Source organism: Crocodylus siamensis, chromosome 3 (assembly GCF_052110815.1).
Source record: "Crocodylus siamensis isolate JL-2025a chromosome 3, ASM5211081v1, whole genome shotgun sequence".
Taxonomy (NCBI): Eukaryota; Metazoa; Chordata; order Crocodylia; family Crocodylidae; genus Crocodylus; species Crocodylus siamensis.
In genome coordinates, this window is record NC_143397.1 from 122,787,901 (window position 1) to 122,806,960 (window position 19,060).

Genomic DNA, 19,060 nt, shown 5'->3' on the forward strand with positions numbered 1-19,060 from the left:
GCCACAGGCTGCAGTGGAAGTGCTGGGGGGGCTGGGATGGAAGTGGGGTGGGGGGGTTTCCAGCTGCCATAGGCTATAGTGGAGGTGCTGGGTGGGGTCCTGGGACGGAGGTGTAGGGGTGTCCAGCTGCCATAGGCTGCAATAGAGGAGCTGCTGGGGGCTGGGATAGAAGGGGAGAAGGGTGTCCAGCTGCCATAGGCTGCAGTGGAGGTGCTGGGTGGGGGGCTGGGATGGAGGTGTGGGGGTGTCCAGCTGCCATAGGCTGCAGTGGAGGTGCTGGGTGGGGGGCTGGGACGGAGGTGTAGGGGTGTCCAGCTGCCATAGGCTGCAATAGAGGAGCTGCTGGGGGCTGGGATAGAAGGGGAGAGGGGTGTCCAGCTGCCATAGGCTGCAGTGGAGGTGCTGGGTGGGGGGCTGGGGGGCTGGGATGGAGGTGTGGGGGTGTCCAGCTGCCATAGGCTGCAGTGGAGGTGCTGGGTGGGGGGCTGGGATGGAGGTGTGGGGGTGTCCAGCTGCCATAGGCTGCAGTGCAAGTGTTGCTGGGGGCAGTTCAGCCTTGAGCTGCCCTGGGCAGGGCCCCCCAGCTGTGGGGAAAGGCAGGGCCCAGGCACTCCCCTTGTCCTGGGAAGGGTGGGGGGATAAATAGGGCACCCCGGGCAAGCAGGGTACGCTCCCACCCCCAAGCAATGGGAGAGGGCCGGGACTTCCCCCTGCCAGGGGCAGGCTGGCACCCGGCGGGGCAAGGGCTGGCAGCGGGCTCCGGGGGAGGGCAGCGCCAGTGGCTGGGAAGGGGCGAGGGGGCCGGGCGGGGAGCCGGCGCCCGCTTGCCCAGGTGAGGCGGGGGCTGCGGGCAGCCCGACAAAGCCGCGGGGCAGGCGGGGAGGGAGGCAGGGAGAAAGTTTCCAGCACTTCCAGGGCCAAACCCCGGGCGGGCCGAGGCGGCTGCTGCCCGCGGAGGTGCCGGTGCCAGGCAGGACACCATTATGGCTCGCGCCGGGGACAGCGGCAGCGCCCGCTCCGCTCGCCCGCGATCCCTTGCGGTGTCCCCCACGCCCCAGACAGCCCTTATAACCCGAGGAGCCCAGGAGTGCCTCCTGCCTCCCTGCGGAAAGGGAAAGTTGAAACTTGAGTGTCTGGCGGCGTTGGAAAGTGTTAATCAGGAGGAAAGAGTGTGATCAGTGAAGCTATTCACTTGAACGTCACTCTGGTACAGGGGGTTAGTGAAGTGATTGTGGCGCCTAGGGACTGAAGGCACTATTCCACTCCAGTCAGGTATTATACACTGAGAAATGTCTACATTAGTTCTCCAGAGCTCCCTGCCAAGCGAGCCAGCGCAGGCAAGAGACGGGAACCCCTGCCATGGAAAACCTCTCGCTCGAAGATTGTAGTGGAAGCCTGGCGTGATCTCAGGTAAAGAAACCTTCTGCTTCTCGTGATGCCGCCGCCTTTCCCCCGCCTCCTCCCTGCTTCTTCCCCCGTCTCGGAGCCTGCTTCTCCAGCTGCCAAGGAGCTGCTAGGGGGAAGAGAAGCGACCTGTGATAAATCACGGGCGCTGGGCGAGCCTTACCTAGGGCAGCGCGCACAGCTGGGCTAGCCTGGGTGCTCGGTCTTGGGCAGGGGGTGTGGGGCCGGGGCTGAAGGCAGGGACCGGAGTTCAACTTTCTGGATTTGACGGCAAAGTTGGAAGGGCATCGCCGATGATCTCGTAAGAAAGTTTGTATCGGTGAAGGGTTGTTTTTGGTTGTTTAACCCGCAGCTGCGAGAGGCAGAGGAGGCAGCGTGGGACTGCCTGGGGAGCCCGGGCGCCTGGCAGATGGGAGCTGGAAGGGGAGAGCTTGTGTAGTCTCGGCTCGGCTGCTCAAAGAGTGGTGGGACTTGGGCAGCGTTACGGGGCACCTGGCAGGCACTGTCGTGGCTCGCACAAGTCCGGCTGTGCCGCGGGCTCCAGCTCACCAGGCGGCAGCTGCCCACACGCGGGTTCAGGTGGCTCCTCCACGCTGAAAACTTTTGGGTGCGCGTGTGTGCCTCGGCTCTGGGTCTGACATGTTCCGTGCCAATACATTGCAAGGACCAGCACGGGAAGGCGAGGCCTTCCTGCAGTCGTCTGGGGGGCTTGCCAAGAGGATTTAAGTGAAGACTACAAATTAAAAATGTTCCAAGTGGGTAGCTTTAAACAGCTCGTTTTACACGTAGTGGTAATCGGAGTAAATTAACATCAGAGCTGCCCTTTTAGGCAACTCTTATGCGTGTCATCCTTACTCTAGTGATCGCAAACCACAGTGAGGATATCTGGCTATGTATCTATGTATATGTATGCGTGTGTGTCTGCCCATATCTAGTCATCTATCTAGCTATCTAGCTATCGCTATATATAGAGGTATATATATGTATATCTATATGTATATCTATAACTATATAGATATATAGATATCGTAAGTATATACGTAATCTATATATCTATCTATATATCTATATATAGATAGATATATAGATATATATCGTGTGTATAGTATATATCGCTATAGAGAGAGGTATGGGGGTGTGTATATTTATATATATATACACACACACACCTCTATACTTCTCTATATAGCGATATATATTATACACACACGTGTATGTATATATATAATATTTATATAGCTATATAGATATATATGCATATATACATATGTGTGTATATATGCATATATACGTGTGTGTGTGTGTGTGTGTGTGTGTGTGCGTGCGTGCATATATATGTATGGATGTATAAGTGGAACAGATGCAATGACCTGGCCGGCTCTTGCCGTGGCAGGCAGGGCGTGTGTTATCACACTTCGGGCACCCTCGTTGGAAATCTGCGGATTTAATGTCAGCGCCGACTTCCTGGGAGCTAATCTGTCTGCAGATGTTGCAGGCTGCCCTCCGTGCGGTGTCAGATCCTAACTGGGCAACGTGTAGTGCTTCACAGTGTTTGTCAGGCAGTGTCAAGGTTGCTTTAAATCTTTAACGTGAAAACAAAGCAAACTCGACTGCAGGAGCTCGCGGAGGTGCATTTAGCCCATAAGCAAATACCGTCGCCCTGAAATACTGCACGAGGAGGCACTAACACCTCCAAAATAGGAGGCGATGAAAATAGACACAATAAAGCTGTCGCCGCATCCCCTCGAGTCTTTGCAGACGTCCATCAAAGCCCAGCCTTGCCCAGGCTCTCTCTGCTTTACCTGCTGTGGCCTGTTCGAGTACCGCACAGTTTCCTTCTTGCTTCATGTTTTTTTATAATAAAACTTGTATGAACATTGGCTCCGGTTCCTCTGAGGAGGAAGAAATCTGCCAGTGCATAACCCTTGAAGCCATACTTCATTTGGCTGGGATGCAGAAAGACGTGTGTGTGTCTGTGTGTGTCTACACACACTTATTTTTGTATTGTGGGAAACTCTCCACCATTTCATGTTGATCTTCAAGGCTTTACTTTCTTTCCACTTTGGAGGGGAAAAGGCGCAGGGGTTGATTATTTCGCTCGACTATTTTGTGTTGGGAAGGGGTAGGGCAAGGATCAATGTTCATGGCACCCCAAATACCTGCATTTTCCACGTGCTTAAGGGGATAGCCCACACCATTAAGCTTTACTCCTTAGGTGTGAGCAGTGCAAGCTTGCTTATGTGCGAAGAACCACAATGGGTATTTTAAATCACTGTTGGGCTTATGCTTGAGTTCTGACAGTAAAAAAATCATGGTGAATTATAACTTCGTGGAGTTTTGCATCAACAAAAAGCCATTATTGGTAGATTGTAAGTGAAACATAACATGGCAAGAACACTTTCTGAAGAGGTCATGGCAACTTTTATAAATTGGGTGTTTCAAGATCTTAATATATTAAGGGGGGTTTTTTAATGAAAGCAGTCCAGGGAATGCCGAATGGTGCTGGCATAATGCTGACTTAGGGTAAGGTAATACAGCAGGCAGGCTGGAAAGGAAAATGACAAATTATTAGAGTGATTAATAAAGGAGCCTTCAGTGCAAAAGAAATGGGTATCAGCGGATTTGCATGGTGCAGGATGGTGAAAGACAATTGGAGATATATAAATAGACAAGGGGTATAAATATTGAATCTGATCTTGTATTTTAAAGATTAATAGACTCATCTAAATATCAGTCCTGTGGTGTTCGGGGTGTCACTGCCGGCTTGACGTCTGCACTAGCATCAAAAGGAAAAGACAGGACATGCGAAACTACGGTCTAAAAACCGGAGAGATGGTGTCGCAGTTCCTCAGACCCCTTCTCTGTCCCTATCAGCTAATTATAGCGCTTTACACTGAGCTACTCTCTAGATAAGTGCCACCGTTCCTGTCTCCAGCACCGTTGAATTATCCCCAGTGTTTAGAGAGTCCAAACTGAGCTTAATAACAATAGGAGTGCAGTGCAGTGCAGTACAAACCTCTTCATTAGGACCTTGCCCCCCATACACACACCTTTTTATTTTTTTTTATTTTTCTTGACATATTGATTGATTTTCTCCGGGGCGGGGGGGGGATTCCCCCCCTTTTTAAATCCTCCACCACGTTGCATATAAACATAGTCTTTGCAAATGACAGATGGAAATAGCATGATGGTCTGGAGACACTGGAGGAACCAGGAGGACTAAAGAAACATTTCATTGTTGTAACGCGCGAGTTCATTATTATTCCCAGACAGAAGGTGATATTAGCATTGCAGGTGAGAAAGGAACAAACACATTCTTCCGAGAAATCAATACGGAATTCAGGAACGATTATGAATGCCATAGGAATGACATTAATAAAGCACAAGAGCTCTTTCTACATTTCTCCCGGAGCCGGCTGCATAATTTGCAGTGCGCTGATTCTTTCCCTTCCTTTCTTTCTATTTGCAAACAGTTTGAGATGCCATAGGACCTTGCTCGTTGTAGCCTAACTCGATCCGAGAACGAGCATTTTCATCTGTAAATTAAAGCAATTACGCAGCAGATATTATATGATGTGTACTGTGGTCTCCAGATAGTCATCAATCACCCTCAATCTAGCTGTCAGAGTGGGCAGATTCGTTTCTGGGAGGCAGTCTTCCAGCTGGGGAGAAGAAGAGAACATCATCATTAATTAGAGTGTGACCCTGGGGCTATTCACATGTCTGAACCCAGGAAGCTCTCTGAGCAAGTCTGCACAGCGCGGCGCAGCCCTCCGCGGCCCCGGCAGCCGGGGCTGGGCGCTGCGCTCGGGCCCCGCTCCGGGGGGCCCCGCTCCGCGGGGGCGCCTGGCCCTGGCACCGCTGCCAGCGAGGTGGTGGCCGCGGACCTGGCCCAGCTGGGGCACTGGGTGCGCTTGGGGCCGGATCAACGCAGAGGCAAACTAGGCGCACGCCTGGGGCCCTAAGTGAAGAAGGGGCCCGATTGTGCTGCTTTTACATACGATCAGCCGGTGGGGGGAGGGGGGCGAGTCATATAAATCTACAGTATTAAGTAGCCTCTGCCTTATTTTGCCCACTGAAGGGTTAATCCGGCCCGAGGGGGAGCGAGGTTGCCCACTCCCCGGCCTGCCAAAGCCACCAGGTCTTCTCCCAGAGTCCTCCACTCTTCCCCCCAGCCCCTACCACCGCCCCACTCCGTCCCCGAGTAGGATCGGGGCTTCAGTGCCCCCAAAGGGTGCACAGGGCCCGGATCCTAAGGTGCAAATCGCCTTCCCGAGTCAGCGGCCCGCCCCCCAGGGAAGCAGGGAGCCGCTGGCCCTGGCCCCCAAGCACTCCAGCTGCGGCGGGCCCGATCCCTGCCCCTGGGGGGTGGTTGGGACCTCGGTTGCTGGAAACCTGCGTGTTTCTGTGCAAGGCATAGGCTGAGCCTGGCACCGGCGAGCAGGGAAGAAACTCCCAGCGCAGGAACCTCCCAGGTCAGAGAGGGTGTCCCCAAGGCGCGCCTGCCTCTGCTCCTGGGCTTTCCAAGGCACTTGAGTAAAGAGATGTTGGCTTTAAGTGGGGAAAAACCAGAAAGCCAAGCGATGAACCCTCTGGGGACAATTTGCCACCCGGCACAGTGAGAGAGAGAGAGCTGCAGGATCCGGGCCGGCGCTGGCTTTTCTAACCAAGTGTTACCAAGCCAGGTCGCTGGCCCGGCCCGGAGGAGGGAGTCCCGCCTGCAGCAGGCGTGCGGATGCCGTCGCACACATCTGGAGCCAAAGGCAGCGGTGCACATCTGGAGCCAAAGGAAACAGAACCGCGCGGGTCCTGGGCTTTATTGTATTGTCAGCGGCGGGGCTCGTTTTAACTGTTGATTAAATCTTCAATGAAGACTCAGTCGTGTGTCCCTTCATACGTCTCGTTTGTAATTGAGACTAATTATTACGGCGGGGTGGGAAGAAGCAGCTGCTCATTAATTAATTTCTAATTAAAAGTGCTTACCAGCTTGCAGTGACTAAGGGGGAAGGAACCTCTTAGGCGGTCGCAACATTGATTCGTACCCAGCCAAACCCTGTAAGAGAAAGCGATCTCGGGGCTAGAAGCAAAGCTGGCTGGTGCCCCGGTGCTTTCCAAACTTTTAGCCCCTGCATGTGGTGGACTCTCTTCTGTACGGTCCCAGCACACACCTAAAGCTACCCAATATGGATGGTAAACTTCCAGCCGGGTGAATGTGAGTAGGATTTATCTGACGTCAGAGGCTCTGCTCTTTAAAACAACGTGCATCTCCCTGGATATGTTTGAGCTACTTTCCTTTTTCTTTCTTTCTTTCTTTCCTTTCTTGTGTGCAAAATCCCCGGTATCCCTGGCTCTCCACGTCTGTCAGTCTCCCACGTGTAGCCATGGCTTCTGCTTTACAGCTATAGCCAAAGGAAAAAAAAAAAAGATACAGCCAGCCATCATCGTACCTTTCTTTTTTTATTATTATTATTTCAGTTTTCAAAAGTTTCAGAAGCATGTCAGTACATTAAATCTGGTATTCTGCTTCGTCCTATAAGCATCTAGGAACCTGTGGGCACCGATCAATCGGTACAATAGAGCAGAGGCAGGCTGCAATAGCGTGCAGAGCAGACGTCTCTCCTCGTTCCTAGAAAACTGGGAGCCTCTGTACCATGTCATATCCTCAGTTCGGATACCCTTACTCTTCTGCACCCCAGGTAAGGCTCGATTGTCCGCAAGCCGTTAATTGATTGCATTTTAGTCATTATTGATTACTTCCGTTCCGTGCTAAAAGCTGCAGCGATCGCGTCATAGGAGGCGAAAGCGTGAAATTGTTTGAGCCCTCAGCATGTCTGGGAGATATTTAAGTGGCACCTTGCGTTCACATTTGCCAAATGAAAGGACGGCGCAGGATTTGGGGTGTCCTTTCGGCAGGGGAGGGGGCTGGCGGTGTGGGGGAGGGGGCATGCAGTGACAAGGGGGGGAAAGTCCCCCCACCGGCAATCTTTTCTCTCTCGGATCAGATGCCCTGTTTGCACACTTGAACAAGGAGAGCGCTGGGGGCTTCACTGCAGAAACGTAACGGGGATAGTGTAAGCCAGCAGGTTAATAACAGATGTTCCTAGGGCTGTTACAAACCCGCAGTCAGTATAAATATGCATGAGTGATTTGGAAAGGAGGTTTAAAAACGCAGATGGGGAGGTGGCATTGTGCTGCAAGGGGAGGCAAACGATGTAAATACAGTCCCTGTAAATGACATGGGAAAGTTACTTTTTCAAAAGTAACTCCTGAAAGAGCAGGAGAAACTCTTCTCTCCTAGGAGATGGCACCAAACGCCTGGATCTCGCTTCCCCCCCCCCCCCCACTTTCTTGCTCGCTGCCCCCACCGCCCCGCCGGGAATGGCTGGAGGGCTGCAGGGGAATGGTTCAGAAAGGGGGGCAAACTTAGCTGCGGGTTTTGCAAAGTTTTCCTCTATCCTGTCTTTCCCCCTAGTTCCTGATGACCACCAATTCCTTGACTACTTGCTGCGAGTCTAGTGGCAGGACTCTGACAGAGTCGGGGGCTGCCGCCTCGGCTCAGACCCCGGTCTATTGTCCTGTATACGAAAGCCGGCTGCTGGCTACAGCCAGACATGAGCTCAATTCTGCGGCTGCCTTAGGAGTCTATGGAAACCCTTACACAAGCACCCAGGGCTATGGAAACTACGTTACCTATGGCACTGAAGCCTCTGCCTTCTATTCCCTGGTAAGCAAGCCTGCAATCTTTCTTGTTACTCATTAGTAAAAACAAATCTCAGCTCAAAAGATAAGGGGAAATCTGTCTCCTCGCTCCTTGGCGGGGGTGAGTCCACCCCGGAGGGTAGCTGCGTCCTGCCCTTTCTTCTGAGTTGGAGTCGCCCCCCCACCCCCCCTAACATCCATGTCCTGCAACACTTCGGCTGTACTAAGAAAGCAGTCACGTTTGCAAGGCAGAGAGCACTTTAAGTGCCTAAATGCGTGCTCTTCCTCATGTTGTTATTGGAGCTGCAGCCTGTGTTTTCACTCGGGCGGCATCAACGTGGCGGGGTTTGTTTTGCTCGTTTGTTTGCTTCCTGAGCTCTGTGAATATGTCATAAATGAAAAGATCTGCGACAGGGCAATGCAATGAAATGCCCGCTCGGCGGGTCTGCTGGAGACTTGTAGAAAGCAGGGGGTGTGTAGCTTGCCGGGGTGTTCAAACTCGCGCAAGGTTCAGCCGGATCCAGGCACCTTCCGAGACGCTTTCCCCCTCTGGCATCGCCGTGGGGCGAGGCCATGTGCCCATCGGCTGGCACTCGCCAGCCACGGGGAAACCGATCCGCTCCCTCCGCCGCAGCCCGAGCTGGTCCTGGTCCTGGTCCTGGGTGAAGCCTCGTGGCTCGGCTGCCAGCCCCCTCCGTGCACCCTGACAGCCGTCATTAAAAGTTGCAGAGCCCCTTCTAGCTCGGGATTGTCTCGGGCCTGGGCAAGGCAATTAGGTCCCGGGCCTGCAGGGGGGTGACGAGGCTGCAAAGAGTAGAGGCCGGGGAGGCAGGAACCCGACCTCCCACAGCCGCAGCCTTGCAAAAGATGCCTTGCCCCTGAGCCTAGGTGCGGCCCGGCTCGGTGCCACCCGCCCCCCCGGGTCGCTCCGAGGACAGACACGCTTGCTCTTCCCTTACAGAATAGTTTCGACGCCAAGGACGGGGCTGGCTCTGCGCATGCGGGCATCACCCAGGCCGCTGCCTACTACCCCTACGATCACACGCTCAGCCAGTACCAGTACGACAGGTAAGGGGCAAAGCCGAGGCCGGACCCCCCCCCCCTTCCCCATCCACACCCCAACTGGAGACAGCTGGCACCGGGCAGGAAAGGGTTAAATAGGGGGGAGGGGGGACGGGACAAGCAGCCTGCCTGTCTCCAGTGGCAAGGCTGCATCCTGCCTCCCCCCACCCCGGGTCAGTCTGAATGTGCCCACCGGAGAATTGAAGGAGGCAGGGTGCTAGGGGCAGGGGTTGGGTCACTCCCTTGCCCCCTGCCCCCGGGGCGTGGGTGTTCCCTGCACCCTGCGTCTGACCCGATATGACTCCGCCCTTCAGCAACCCTGGATCCGGCTCAGGAGTGCCCCCAGCTCTGCCGGGCCCTTTGGAGCCTTTGAATGCTCCCTCCTTCCATGCAGCCTCGGCCTGGGGCTGCAAACTCCATGCTTGATCCTGGACGAATCAGACTGATCAGCTTCCACGTGGTCTGTTTCGCAACGTTCTATTCTCCTTCTTCAACGTTCTATTCTTTTTCTTCAACGTTCTCTTCTCTTCTTCAACGTTCTGTTCCTTCCTTGCTTGCTTCCCATAACTGCGCTTGTCTGTCCATACAACCCGCTGTCCCCGACCTTTCTTTCCAGGAGGTGGCTTCCCACTCCCCCGAGTTTGCATTCATTCGCTTCCCCTGCCTGGCGTCAAACCGAAAGGCCCCTTTATTTTTGGCGTGTTTATTAGGTTTAAAACAGAATCAAGCCACTTAAACCATCGCAACCTTTCAAGCCCACTGGGCTCCGCTGACCTTTCCCAGATGATGCGCATTAAATATTCAGGCGCAGGCCGGTGTCATCTGCGTGGCGTTTTTACAATTTCAGGAACAAAAGGGTAGGGAGAGATTACTAATAAAAGGAGTAAGAGGAAATATGTATTTCTATTAACAGCAACCCCCTGAGGTCTCCTGAACGTGTTGTACCCGGGAAAGCGTGATCAAAGCGCTCAGGACCAGAACTTGAGTGGGCGCCTGTGTGGGCGCCGGGTGCCTAATGCAGCTGAGGTTTTCTCCCACCCGGGATCTGAAGGGAGACTTTACAGACATTTTTTTTCCCCATTTACGCCACCAAAAGGTTATTGCTCAATTGAATGCAAGCGCATTTTTTTTCCCCTCTTAACACGCGGGCGTGTGCGCTCATGCCTTCTTTCCCTGAACCGGGTTTCCAGGCTGAATCATTGCTCAAGGCTGTGTTATCCGTTGCCGTCTCTCAGTCCTTATCCCCCAAATCCTGCTCCCCGCCCTTTGCATGTCGCTGGAAAAAATAAAGTGCACCTCATGTGCCCTTCTTCCCCTTGGGCTCCCGAGGGATCAAGCCCACCCCGCGGCAGCTCTGTCCGGGCCCACCCGTGATGTCCTTTGTGTCTCGCGAGCTGCAGGTACGGCACGATGGACGGCGGCACACGCAGGAAGAACGCCACGCGGGAGACCACCAGCACGCTCAAGGCCTGGCTGCAGGAGCACCGCAAGAACCCCTACCCCACCAAGGGCGAGAAGATCATGCTGGCCATCATCACCAAGATGACCCTCACGCAGGTCTCCACCTGGTTCGCCAACGCCCGGCGCCGGCTCAAGAAGGAGAACAAGATGACCTGGCCCCCCCGGAACAAATGCTCCGAGGAGAAGAGACCCTACGAGGAAGAGGAGGAGGAAGAGTCGCAGGAAGACAATATGAAGAGCGAGAAAAACGAGGGTACCTTATTAGCCATGTACCTTAACCATCAATGCTCGGGTAGCTCGAGTGGCTCCTGTTAAGCCCTGACTCTCATAGCTGTTAGGGGCTGGAAGGGACCGTACAGATCATCGGGTCCAGCCCCCGCTGCGCTTGGGCAGGAAGGCCCGCTGGGATCAGATGACCCCAGCAAGATGGGCACGTTATCCCTAGTGTTTCTGGGTCGTATGATGCATTAGGACGTGCTGGGAATAGCAGGCTGCTGTTGGTACAGGGGTCGCCCCCCAGGCTGTTGGCACAGGGGCTGGCGCAGGCTGTAGTTCTGCGGGTGCAGGTCTCCGGGTCTCCCAGGTGGGGGTCCCTGTGGGCAAGCAGCGTGTGGCCATTCATTGTCTGTCCTGCTGTCTCCCCCCGCCCCCTCCCGCAGAGCCCGCGAGCAAAGAGGACAAGGAGCTGGAGCTGAGCGACCTGGACGACTTCGACCCCATGGAGTCGGAGAGCTCGGAGTGCGAGATGAAGCCGCCCTTCCCGGCCCTGGAGAGCGGCCAGATGCGGGCCGCCGACACGTGCGCCGCCGAGCACTGCAAGGAGCCTGCCCTCAAGATGCCCATCCCGGCCGGCGCCATGGAGGAAGACCTGGAGCGAGCTAAAAACTGTCTCAAGAGCGTGGTGGACGAGTGCGAGCAAGACCTGATCCACGCCAGGCAGAGGGGCTGCGAGTCCAAAATGTGCTTCCAGCCGGGGCAGCAGATCCTGGAGACCAAGCCCCGGATCTGGTCCCTGGCTCACACCGCCACCTCCCTGAACCAAACTGAGTTCCCTTCCTGCATGCTGAAGCGCCAAGCCGTGCCCTCCTCCGCCGCGGTGTCTGCCCCTGTGGGGGTCATTGACAGGCACCAGGATTCCCCAGTCACCAACCTCAGGAACTGGGTGGACGGGGTGTTTCACGACCCCATATTCAGACACAGTACTTTGAACCAAGCCCTGAGCAACACCACAGTTTCCTGGGCCACCACCAAAGGGGCCATTCTGGAAACGGGGTCCCTGGGGCGCTCAGTCGGGAACAGTGCCAGCGTGCTCAAAGGGCAGCTGGCAACCTTGTCGCACCAGGACTCCAGCAAGGACTTCCTTGCCTTTCCCAAATCAGGGAGCAAAATGTTTTGTTCCTAACAGCCCACCACGTGGCAAAGGACTGTCTAGCTGCGTGAAGAGTCGGACACACCGAGAAAGAGACTTGGAAGAGTTTAAATTTCAAATCTAAAACTTTTTTAAAATAGCAGAGCAACAACGACAATAACAAGGATTTAATGTTCAGTTTGCTTAGTTAAACGGACAGACTTTCTCCATTGCTGGTTTGAAGAATTTCTCTTGGCTGCGACTGGAAGGGATTAGTGTCGTGAAAATGATTTAACTCCATGGCTAAAAAGCACGTACCCTAGTGTAGACCTACCTAAAAGTTTACATCCAAAAGTTTACAAACGAGAAATTTTAATTCAGAGATTTAATTTAAGGCATGCCAACATTAGTTATGAAGACTTCTCAGACTTTTTTCCTTCTGATTTCATCTTTAGCATCTAATTCACAAACAAGCACTTCTACCGAGTTTACACTATTGCACAAAACTTAACTTGACAAATGAGATATGTTAACAGGTATGTTCACTCCAATAAATTGTCTGTTTCAGAGGTTAAATAAACGAGTGGTGGCGTGTTGCATTACAAAATGGACATTTCCCAGCCTTAGCATTTCCAGCAATAGAAAGGAATGCCAGGATGCTGCATTAAGGGTAGAAGAAAGCTGTAGAAAGCCCCAATAAATCACTAGCAGCACTGCAAGCAACTGTCTTGAAATCAGAGACCGGTGCTTCTTCATTGGGCCTTTTGGTTTCTTCTTGTGTTAAAGGGACCAAAACACCCAGACATCTGAGATCAGGAGGTAAACGGTGTTTCAGGAATCAAGCACCCAGATCTCTGAGATCAGGAGGTAAATGGTGTTTCAGGAATCAAGCACCCAGCTCGCTGAGACCCGGAGTGAAATGGTGCTCTGTCCCCCACCTTCCCCCCGCGCAGACAGCTGCCGTTTTGCTCTGAAGTCGCCCCTCCAGGTCCCGGGCTCTGCTCCGGTGCAGAGAGCCGTGCGTTGCCCTGAAATCCGGATGCCCAGTCTCCAGAGCCCTCTCCTGCTGGAGGAGCGCGAGGCAATCTATCACGACACCGGCTGCGTTGACCAGTTGTCACCCCCAAAGCGGGAAGAGCGGCGGGGAGACGCCCGCCTGCCCAGAGCCCCGGCCCGGGGCGGCGCGCGGGGCGAGGGCAGGCGAGGCCGGGAGCGGGTGTCCGGGCAGGGGAGCCGCCGGGGGACTCTCTTCTGCTGCGCGCGGAGCAATTGATTCACACGGAAAAATTGATATTTTAAACACCCGCTTTAGCTCCTGCGCGAGGCTGGAGCAGCGCTGCTCCCGCATGAATATTTCAGCACGTCAGGACGGATGCGTTTCTGTTCTGACATGAACCAGAGTGCAGGCGGGAGGGGGGGCTCCCCACGCGTGGCGCGGGACACGCCACTGCTCCCTGCAGCCAGGCCACTGGCACATACTTCCCTGTCGGCAGCTCCGGGCTGGGGGGCAGCAATGAGGCGATCAACAATAAACCCACCGATCTGTCCGAACAGACTAGCTTAAAATCCAAGGGGGGAGGGGGGGATCGCATTAGAGCCCTTCCCCGCGAGGACAGGGATCGGATGGGATCCACAGTGCCCCGGGGACAGGGGGCAGCTCCAGCCCTGCCAACTCGCTGCTGAGACCTGTTAGTGCAAGGCTTGAATAAAGGCATCCGGGCGCGGGGGGCAGACCCAGCCCTTCCCTCTCGGCGAGCCAGCAGCTGTAATTGGATTGTATCCAGTCATATTCCCTGTCATTGTATTGACTTTCGCTCTCTTGGATGATATTATCGAGATCACTGAACCTCTCTGCTGATCTGGCTGTCAAAAGGCTCAGACAGGAGCCCCCGGCCTGGAAAACGTGCATCAGCCAAGATAATTTGAAGTGAAATTTTCATTTTGACAGTAAACCCCTCAATTTCTAAAGGCTCTGCACTCCGAGAGCTCGGTGGCAGGGGGAGGCTTTACAGAAAGCCACGTCTTAAACTGAAAAGGGCAAAAGAACTCGAATTAGTTGTAATAGATAAAAGGGCAAAAATAAAGAGTCAAGGGTACTTGACAGTAATAGCGAAAGTGGAGTCTCCGGGGAGAAGTGTTCGCAGCGAGAGGCTGGGCCGGCAGGAATTTTAATGCAGCCAGGGCGGCCGGCAGCCGCTCCACTGAAACCCTTTAGACAAAGCAAATTATTTTCAACCAAAATAAGGCGGTGGGAAAAAAAAAAAAGCAAGCAAGCGGAGGGGGGGGCAGGGAGGTGAGGAGGAAGGGAAGGGGCGCAAGGCTTGCAGGCCATGTCACTGAAGATCTGCTGAGAAGCATCCCCCATTTACTCCCCCAGTCCCATAGTAGCCAAGGGGGTGCGATAGGACCCCCGATAGGTAGGGAGAAAGTTCAGGTGTTCCCAAATGGGGCCGTGGACAAGAGAGACATCCATGGGGATGCTCAATTATTCACCAGGCACTTTCCGTGTAATAATGACAGGGCTTCCCCCACCCACCACATACACACACGCAGAGGAGACAACAATTTGTCATTCCCATCTGAACTCTGCAGATCTATCTGCGTGGCCATAAGGCTGCAAATAAATAAATAAATAGAAATAACACAAAAGCAGACTAACGAGAGTAATGAGGATGATGATTTGGACTAGGGGACCGCCTGCGGTCCCTTCCAGCCCCACTTTCCTATGATTGTACGATGCTGATAGTGATGCCAAAATCCCAAGTGCTGTTGGAGCTCGGCACTGACTCATACTGGCTTAGCTTCCAATCTGGGGAAGGGATTTCTCCCAAATAGTCCAACTCATGCATAGGCAACAGACCTGGATTCAAAGAAAAGACCTTTTTTCAGTTATCATCAGCCGGAGGGAGGTGAGTTGGGGGGTGGGGGGATCACTCCTTCATGTTATGGCATCGTTATTGCAAGACAAGTTGGAATAAGTTTGCATCTATAGCAGGTCCCTCCTGCGTGGGCTACAGGTAGAGGCTGCACTCGGTGCCATTAGGATTCGGGAGAGGGCTCCTGCTCTGTGCTTCCGTGTGCTGGCTGGTGCTGCTGTTTAAACCCCTTGTATACAGATTAGCAGTCCAACGCAGGGATCATTCACAAGCATCCGCAACGTGTAAACAAAAGAAATTAATTTCTCGGTAGGCGAGTCAAAAGCACGAGTCAAAGATCACTTCCAGCTGCTTTTGCCCAGGCTGTAAGGCTCAGAGAGAAAGCCATCTAACTTGGCTGGCGGTATAAAGCAGACATGTAGAAAGGGGGAATCAAAAAGAAAGAGGGGAAGAAAGAAAGGGCGGGGGGGGGGAATCATAGAGAAACGGCTTGAAACGGAGAGACTCTAAATCATTCAGCCATGGCAAATTCAAACACACAAAGGAGGGGATGCTAAATTAACAGTGCTTTTTACATAGAGCCCAAATAAAACTGTAATCAGCGACGCGTTACTTTTCATTAAGCGAGTTTGACAGCAGCATATTCAGTCTCGACAAGGGAACAGGAGCGAAGAAATATACGGCTCTCCCAGCCCGAGTCATAAGATAATTCCTTAAGCTCCATTAACAACTCTTAGCCGCAGGAAATGGGCTCCCTGAAAACATCTCCAAATCTAAAAGCTTTATCGACCTCTCAAACCTCTGCTGATGGTTCTATTTTTTTTAAAAACTTAGGAGAGAGACGTCCAGCAAGGTAATAGACTTTGACACAACACCTTCTTAACTAGAGAGAGAGAGGCAGAGAAAACGAGACCTTAAATGATATTTAAAAGGCAGCCAATTAAGATTTAAAATGATTGTCTCTTGAGATTATGCATGCGATTTATGTCATCTATTTTTCCCAGGCATGCATGCAAAATTGCAACTGGGCAGATAGCCTGTTCTTTAAATAATAAAAGCTAGAAGAAGAAATAGTAGCAATTAACTGTCTAACTATCTCAAACAATTTTAAATGTTAAGCTAATAAAGGGTTGGACTTTAGGTAACCTGATTAAAGTAACACATTGCAGCAGTCTACTAATTTATAGGTAGCTAATGAAAAGACAGCTAAATAAATCATGCAAACATTTTCTATTAACTTTTATGGGCACATTTTCCCCCTATATATTTAAGTGTGTGTTGACACCTGACTATTAAAGACTTTAATTAGTGCATTTTTACACCACAGAAAATAACAGCTCTTTCAGTTCATTCATACAATAAGGAGAATTTGTCCTGACAGGAGTTGGACCATCAAATATTTTAGAGGTACTTGGTTCTAGAGGATGCATACACTTGATAAAGTCTTAGCAATTTTCTCATTTAAATCTGATTTTCAAAAAATGTGATGGGGTTATGTGCTAAGGTGGCCATCATAGAGGACATTCTGGTTTTCTGCTACTCTGTCCTCTAGTGATACAAAACCTGATGCCTTTATGACCTCTATTTTTTCTTCAAGAGAAAAATAGAGGACATAAAGGTGTTGCGTTTTGCACCACTAGAGGACAGAGGACAAGCGGACTGTCCTCTATGATGGCCACCCTAGTATGTGGATGTGTGATAGAGGGGGTCATTCCCTATTTAATGCCAAAAAAATAACCTTCACTTTAACTGTTTTAATCATAAAGACTGTACTGGAAAATCAAAGTAAGAAGTGAAACTTCTGGCAGTATTGAAAGCATTTCCAAATAGAGTGGGGGCACAGGGTAGAGAGAGAACCTGGGAATGGAGAATCATCCCCATCACTAGTAAGGAGCTCCTACACTGGATGAGATTAGTTGGACACAATTTTATTAAGTTAGGAGTAAATTTCAGTGTTGCTCCTTTATGTTGTTATCTCTTATGCATTTAATTCACACCTCTAGCTTTGTAAATGTAGTGGCCCAGCACTGGTATATTCTAAAAGGTTGGTCCAATAAAAGGTTCTGCATTCACTAGCATTTCAGTGGTTTGCTAAATGTAATAACATGTAGCAGTTATGCCTCACTTTTCATTCCCACCCTCTGCAAGTACTGTTCCCCACAGAACTTCTGCGAAGCAGGTTTTAAGAGGCCCATTTTACAGAGAGGTAAATTGAAGCACTGCATGGTTCAATTATTTGCCGGTGTGCATTAGCCAGGTAGCGTCAGTGCCAAGAAAAGCCTGTTCATGTTACTGCTTCCATCCCCCTGCTGTGGTCCTCCAACCAGCCAATTAGGGCAAGATCCAGCAAAGACTGAAATGCCTAAATGTTAGGCAATCCCACACTTATTAACCACCTGGGCCCCAGAATGAAATCCAGATCCCTAAGTGAAGGGCCTCTGCTCCCTACTCAGTGCCTGGGCAGAGCCAGAGTATGTCTATACTGCTTCCACAGTGCCCCTAAGAGCACCAGCAAGTACAGTTCCATCCGCCTGCCTGCTCCTGCTGCGTGTGCCCCAAACCCAGGAAGGAGGAAGGCACCCCCATCCACTGTGCAATCCTCAGTCTGATCCTCTCCACTGAAGCTTTCCTCAGGGTACCTCCCTGCTGCCTGCTCCAATCATGATGGAGACTGTGCTGGACAGGAGGAATTGGGGTGCCCCAGGGTGCCTTTGCTGCCTCATTTCTAGGTTTGGCACACGCAGAATGAGTGTAGGAGAGGGCAGGTGGGGCTGTGCTTCTCCCGGGTGTGCTCAGGAGCATGGCAGAAGCAATGAAGGCATGCCCTGAGGCAGCTCAATAGAGGATCCAAGGCAGGCAGCACACTGAGCAGGGAGGTGCTTGAAACCAGCCTGTTCCATGTGCAGCTGCCTAGATGTAGCCAAGAGGTAATGCTGAGAACAGAGATGCCTGAAATCCTATCCTCTCTGATAGTGGGAAAGCACCCCCATCCAGTGTTCAAGCCTCAATTTGGAATCCTCTCTAGAGAGGCACTCATATCCTTTTTGCTTCCCCATCACCTCATGCAGCCTCATACTTAGAGCACTCACCCAGGAACTGGAAGACTTGGATTTAATTCCCACCCTTAGGAAATTCCAACCTCCCAGGGAAGTGCCCTAACTACCAGACTATCAGCTGCTTCAGTGGGGGAGTGGGAGGAGTTACCCTCTACCCTTCCTGGTGAATCTCTGCCGCTGTGCAGACAAGACTTCATTAATCACAGGGGCAAAGAGAGGAATTATGATTTTGCAGCCTGGTGGCTGGGGACTCCTGGGTTCCAGTCCTGCTGCAAACATTGTTTCTGTACTTGACATTTACCAGACACTGGCATATACTAGTATACCTATCAATTTAAATATTCCAGTCAATCAATAATTCATTAGGACTGTTTCAGTGAAGAAGGGAAGCAGGGGCAGTTCCAACAGTCCTTACTCATCAAGTGAAGGCAATACCCCAGACTATACTACTGCCACCTTAAATTATTATATTTTCCTGATGTAATTAATGAATAATTCATTTTCTTACTGATTTGGCTAATCAAGAAATTAAGGCCTATTAGAATGATGTTCATTTTTTCCTCAGTATTACTACTTTTAATTCCTTCAGTTGCCATAGGCTTACTCAGTTTTTGGAACTGATACAATTCCAGTTAAAGTCAACGGGAGTTTTCTCACCAATTCCACTGGAAGCAGAACAAGACATTATTCTTTAGAAGGTTTTTCTAAAGGCCCGAGTTGCATGGAAGATAATAAAATAGTCCCCAGAACCAAAAGCCAGAAATTACCTCTGCTACCTGCTTTCCATTATAGCTAGACTACAAAATCAGGTTTCCTTCAGGAACTTTACTGGGGAAACTTTCAGGTACTTAAGTGGGTAGGATTAGAGGGCTGGGGGTGTTGAAGATCACCCTCCTGGACTTAGCTGTTTATATTCTGCCTAAATTCTACTCCAGTCCTTTAATATGTCTTGGCCTTTGCCTCTGTCAACTAAATCTGCAAAAAGATTTAAGTACCTAATTCCCACAATACACATCTTAAGAAAAATTGTGGCTTTCAAAATTCCTGTTTAGGGGCTGCTCATCCTTGGTGGTACCTAACTCCTGTATGTTCCCCAGAGAATTCTGCTTCTGGGCAGACACCCAAGCCATGACACCACCACTAAGCAGCCTGGC

The 19,060-nt window shown here is 51.7% G+C and overlaps 1 protein-coding gene across 3 annotated transcripts; it reads left to right on the plus strand.

Moving 5' to 3' along the window:
- Positions 1-597: 597 nt before the first annotated feature.
- IRX4 (iroquois homeobox 4) lies at positions 598-12,792 on the plus strand. Of its 3 annotated transcripts, XM_090039113.1 has the most exons (7): positions 598-832; positions 1,303-1,410; positions 6,942-7,100; positions 7,877-8,128; positions 9,065-9,171; positions 10,566-10,879; positions 11,286-12,792. In XM_090039113.1, the coding sequence occupies exons 3-7, from the start codon at positions 7,056-7,058 to the stop codon at positions 12,026-12,028; spliced, it is 1,461 nt and encodes a 486-aa protein (XP_089895239.1). In that variant the 5' UTR covers positions 598-832; positions 1,303-1,410; positions 6,942-7,055; the 3' UTR covers positions 12,029-12,792. The 3 variants fall into 3 exon arrangements, with proteins under 3 accessions (XP_089895239.1, XP_089895238.1, XP_089895240.1); XM_090039112.1 differs by lacking the exon at positions 598-832 and having other exon boundaries at positions 872-1,410; XM_090039114.1 differs by lacking the exons at positions 598-832; positions 1,303-1,410 and adding an exon at positions 1,433-1,705.
- Positions 12,793-19,060: the final 6,268 nt, after the last annotated feature.

What these genes read in the sequence shown, in the direction of transcription:
- IRX4 (XM_090039113.1), top strand. Translation starts at nt 7,056, where the DNA reads ATGTCATATCCTCAGTTCGGATACCCTTACTCTTCTGCACCCCAG. An exon ending in CTTACTCTTCTGCACCCCAG is followed by an intron (nt 7,101 to 7,876) that starts GTAAGGCTCGAT and finishes CTTTCCCCCTAG; the next exon opens with TTCCTGATGACCACCAATTC. An exon ending in GAAGAGCGAGAAAAACGAGG is followed by an intron (nt 10,880 to 11,285) that starts GTACCTTATTAG and finishes CCCCTCCCGCAG; the next exon opens with AGCCCGCGAGCAAAGAGGAC.